Source organism: Prosopis cineraria, unplaced genomic scaffold, assembly GCF_029017545.1.
Source record: "Prosopis cineraria cultivar Desert tree isolate PC_DT_omini unplaced genomic scaffold, ASM2901754v1 PC1231, whole genome shotgun sequence".
Classification (NCBI taxonomy): domain Eukaryota; kingdom Viridiplantae; phylum Streptophyta; class Magnoliopsida; order Fabales; family Fabaceae; genus Prosopis; species Prosopis cineraria.
The window spans coordinates 9,743-15,306 of NW_026556556.1; the positions used below are offsets into that span (position 1 = coordinate 9,743).

General features: G+C 29.5%; 1 protein-coding gene across 1 annotated transcript; it reads right to left on the reverse strand.

Annotated features, from left to right (window-relative positions):
- Window positions 1-3,371: 3,371 nt before the first annotated feature.
- On the reverse strand, window positions 3,372-4,613 carry LOC129299622 (uncharacterized). The gene is made up of 2 exons (XM_054938091.1): window positions 4,298-4,613; window positions 3,372-4,191 (listed from the first exon to the last, which is right to left on the reverse strand). Exons 1-2 carry the CDS (start codon window positions 4,517-4,519, stop codon window positions 3,712-3,714), a joined length of 702 nt encoding a protein of 233 aa, XP_054794066.1. The 5' UTR covers window positions 4,520-4,613; the 3' UTR covers window positions 3,372-3,711.
- Window positions 4,614-5,564: the final 951 nt, after the last annotated feature.

Below are 5,564 nucleotides of genomic sequence, written 5' to 3' on the forward strand. Positions count from 1 at the left end.
TCTTTAATTGAAAAATAGTATTATTTTTAAATTATTCTAGCCAGATTCAGATTTCCATAGATTTTTTTTTCTTTTTTACTAAAGACAAGATCATACATCAGATATGATATGAGATCTTGGAGGAGAAAACATACTTGAATTGATACACCGGTTGGGTTACCAGGTTACTGTGCAGAAACAAAGTTATAATAGAACTTGAGTTAGAAACATACGGCAAATGTACTTGCAAAGAAGAAGAGCGACTGAGAAAAATACAAGAGAGTATACATCTCGAGCCAATGACCTCAAGCATATTACACTTACGGATCCAAACCTTCATCATATTTCTGATTTAGTCCCACTGCTTATATATTAAGACCAATACACTGAGAGTGAATAACCCAACATTAGATATATATCATATAATAACGGTTTAAGTGTTAATTCATGTGATATTCTGTCCAAACTCCAGACATTAGCATCACGTGATCATTTTCCTCTCTTGCTTTTGGGTACAGCAGCAGCATGTGATTTTAATGTATGCGCGTTCAATTTCTATTCCTCCCTGACAACTCTTAAATTAAAACGCTGATGATTCCCTTAAAAAAAAAATCTTATTAAATCTATGCTAAGATTTTTGTCCTGCTGGTAACAGACTTGAGAAAGAGTCTCAAAACAGATTTAATAATAAAGAGGTCAACTTTTTTTGTGGAGAAAACAAAGCTTTATAAACAAAAAAAAAAATCAGACCTTTTGAAAAAGAAGCAACTTTTTGCGGGCATTATTACTCACTAGCATTACTCATTTAAAAAGCAATAGGAGGAGGACAAGCGTCGTAGGAAATGTCAAAAGGTGGCTTAACTAAACTCATTTTAATTACACCATCCCTGCCTGTTCTTTCCATTTCTCCAAAATTGCCCGTCAACCTCCTCCATGACCATTTATTATCAATCAGCCCGCCCATAAGCCACTAGTACTCTTACAGGTAAGTCCTAGCAATTCATTGACTCAATAAGCTCAAGGCGCTTTAACTTAATTTAATTTTGGATCTTCACTGCGTAAATTTTAGTTTCATTAAATTCCCCACTTAGTTCAGCTATTTTGTTGTTGCCCTGACCCATGGGTATTACTCTCCCCCTTCCAAATATAAAACATGTATTTTTAAAATTTTCACATCTATGGAAATTAAATTTGGCAAGAAGGGTTAGTATTTCTAGATATGATAAATCAAAATTTAAATTCTTATTAAGAGAGGTGCTCAAATTTAGTATCAAAAAATAATTACCTCCAATAAGAAGACATTTGTAAGCAAAAAAAAAAAAAATCATACTCCAATATATGAAGGATTTTACGATTTTTAAGAAGGAATGAATTAATATAATTTTTACTCAAATGCTTTAATGAAAATTTATTAAAATTAATTTTAGAATTTTCCCTCGGCAACATTTGATTAATTGTCAGTATTAAATGAGGGTAAACTTAGAAGAAAATTTTAAATTTTAACTACCTTAGTTATTATTTTTAATTTATGTATTTTAATTAAAAACACCTTATATTTAAAATGAAGGCATACCACTATCATCCATCAATTAGAACAACCGAAATTTTTTAAATTTGCTCATCATCTTTTTATTGCTCATATATTGAAGGCAATCACATCTAAAGTACAGTCGATCATTGAATCTTCTCATTTAATTATGTTGAAATATGTGCAAGTGTTTAATATAATTGTATTAAATAAATTAGCTGAATTGTTATATTGAAAGATGATGAAAGAAGATAAATATTATTACGTCCTATTGTTTTGAAATTTTAACAAGATTTATAATATTCCTCTGATTCTATTAATATTTATTTGATACTATTTATTGGGTATTCAATTATTATTATGTCTATTTTTCTCTGCTTGTCATTATTAAATGTTGAGAAGGTTATTAAATATTAAATTATTTTATTTTTACAGTATATATATTTAATAAAAATAAAATTAGATTTTTTTTTGAAATTTTAAACAAACTTAATAAGATTTAAATTTTTTACTGATTTCAATAAAAATATAAAAATGATTCATAAATATTAAGTAAATTTTACCCAAAAAGGAATGGACAAATATTTGTTCCTATAATTTTAGGGATAGTTTCGCTTAAGTATCATGGAAGAGAGATACATTTACCCGTGAGATTCAAAAAAAAAAAAATTCAAAAATTCTCTACAAGATTTCAAGACTCAACATAAATAAAATGGGTAGTTAAAAAAAAAATTGATACCTTTTTTGCAAAATTAACAAGTATCTAGTTATTATATAACTTTACTTGTAAATTTTTTTACAATATTTGTTAAATAATTAATTAGTTAATTCTGTGATTCCATAATCTTAAAAATGTTGCTTATTAATTTCATAAGTTTTCTTATTAATTTGTCACCATGACTTGTTAACTACCCAACTTGACTTATAAATCATTTATAATATTTGTTTACTCAATTTGATTGAAAAACATTATTATTAATTGTTAATTTGCTTACTTCATTTGTTAATTTACTGAAATTAATTGTAAATTATCTGACTTTACTTGTCAATAATCATACTAATATCAAACGTTAATTATTCAAGTTTTACTTACTAATTTACTAATATCAGTTGTAAATTATATGATTTGTCAATAATCATATTGGTTCAATCATCTTATCCTAAATGCAAAATTATTAGTTATTGATTCTCTAACTTTACTCATCCATTTACTAATATCAATTATCAATCATTTTTTCTTTCTTTTACAAAAAGGTATTTTGATTTTTTAGCCCCTCATTTTATTTTAATTTAATCTATAAATCTTGTAGAGAATTTTCAAATTTTTTTGAAAACCAACAGATAAATATCTCTCTACCTTCATCTTAAATTGAAATTCTTCCATAATTTTAAAAATGCACTCCCTCTTATTCAAAATATAAAATATTTTTAATTATAATTTGAATATTAATAAAATTTAGTTATATCCTTATTTTTAATTATAAATATCAAAAGTTTTTTTTACTCTTTTCCCAACTGACAATAATAAGTTAAATGAGATAGATAATAATTTTTAATAAAGTATTATAATATGAGAAAGCATAAATCTCCTTATAAACTAATAAAATTTTAGCTATCATGAAGAATAAGAAAAATATAATAAATATTAATGAGGTTATACAATAAATTAAGTTAATAAATACAAGAAAAAAATAAAAAAAATTCAAAATTTACTATGTCATATTTTAAATCAAGATGAGGTGAAAAAATTATCGTATAATTTGAACAGGAGGGAGTACTATTTTATCCTCGAGTGATATAAACTAAGTTTCCTAACTTTTAAACGTCATTTATTATTAAACAAAAAGCAGCATTGGATTTGAAAGACCGGGAACTTAAAGACGATCACTGTGCTCATTAAATTGGAGTCGAAATTTTTTCAACAAATTAATTAGACAGGCAACAACCAAACCTCTGTAGTCTTTACAGAGAGGAATTTCATTAACTACACTGGGTTAATTCTAAGTGTTAGATATTTGTCAGAATCTTCAAAGATGGAACCTATTCTTGGGGATGTTACTCTCTGATCTGATGTGATCCCTCCCTCCGCCGAACGCCAGAAACTACACAGCCAGAGAAATTTATGCCTCCCCCTTTGTACTTCAATAAAGAACCTTCCAGGACCTGATTCATCAACCACAATACACACTGCTTTCACATCAAATTTAATGCCCTTTATTGTCGCCGTCCCTTGTGATTCCCGTTCTTCCCTTCTTTAATTTCCTCTCTGTTTTCTGCCTCAGGTATCTTGCTCTCAGAACAGAGTAAGAGTAGAGCCAGACTGATGTCAACATAATGCCCAGAATCTTACCCCAAAACACCGTAAGCATTAAGCTTAAGAGAAGCGTAAATATTCCGGAGCAGTTCAACTTGGTTCGCTTCTTCTCTAATGGGTCTCGGCGGCTTCTTTTTCTGGGTTTTGCTTCCGAGGGGCAAGACTCGGACTTGCGTAAAAACTTTGAGTCCGATGAAAACCAAGAGTCGGGGTTTATATCTTGAATACTACTGATCTCCAGTGACGCTTGGCTCAATATGGATCTGTCATCGCCGGTCGACGAGGTTTCCTCCGTGCATGTCGTCGAATAACTGCCCTCTGATTCAAAAGAATCCCGGCGGGAGCGGTTTTTGCGATGAGATCTTCGACTCTGTAAGCCAGACAAACATAACCGAATCAGACAAACGATCAAGCAAAGATTCTTTTTTTTTTTTTGGGGCAAAAAACACAGCAAGTAACAAAGCGAAATTACTAACCAGGATGGTTTCGAAGACCATGGCTTTGATGAGGCGAGAAAGCTTGCGTTTGGGGGGCAGGGAACTGTGTGGGTTATGGATTTCATCCTTATGGGGAGCAGAATCAGAGGAGAAACGACAAGCAGGGGAGGGATGAGAGGGAACGGGAGAGTCAAGCATGACGTCGAGATCGACGACAGGGCGAAAACAAAGGAAGAACTTGTTCTTGGAAGAGTTGGTCATGGCGGGGAAAGGAGTGAGAGAAAGAGTTGAGGGTATGGAAGGGGAGGGAAGCCAGGAAGGAGAGGGAGAGAGTGGTGATTGTGGTCGGAGAAGGCCGGCAAGCAAGTCCGTTTGAAGAGGAAGTGGCCATCTGTATTTATAGAATGTTTTGATTGTACGTGTGCCGCTTTCTCCCTTCTCCAATGGTCGCCCGCTTCTCGCTAGCCTTTTCCGTTGGCAAAATATTTTTTATTAAAAAGTTTTACTATTTTATTTCAAACAAATGGCATTTTTAATTACCCATCTCAATTTATAATCACATTTTTAAAAAAATATAAATGCAAATTTTAAAAATACACCCCATTTAATATAATTTTATTTTTAGAACATTAAATAAAAAGAAAAAAATAGAGCATGATACAGAGAGAAGGTTGATATTGAAATAAGGATAATTAATAAATATTATTTTTATCAAGAGTATCTTATAACTAGGTTAGAGGAAGCAAAATACACCCATAAAGAAAAATAGTTAGATCGTTGAGAATTTAAATTTTTTTCAACTTTACTCTTTTTCAATACTACCATTTAAATTTAGGATAAATGAGTAAATTATTTTTTAAAATTTAGATTTAATAGTATCATAGACTCTAAATTTGTTTATTATGTAAATTATTTTCTCAACTTTTAAAAACAATACAACTTAACACTTGTTATTGGCAAAATTAATCCTAACCATTAGTTGATTAGAAAATAATATCAAAATTTATGACTAAATTTTTTTATCATTTTCTGTAATTTTTTATTTTTTTATTATATTTTTAATCCTTTTTGTAATTTTAAGGTCATTTTCTTTTATTTTATGGTCAAATAATGATTTTATTAACGATAGAGATCAGATAGCAATATTGTCAAAAATTGAGAGAACAATTTTCTCAACAAATGAGTTCAGGATTTTATATACTACTAGACTTAAAATTTATAAAGTAATTTGCTTATTTATCCTAAAAATTATAAGTTATTTTTCTCGAAGTATCATTTTAAAAAATAGAATTGCGATGTAATTAAT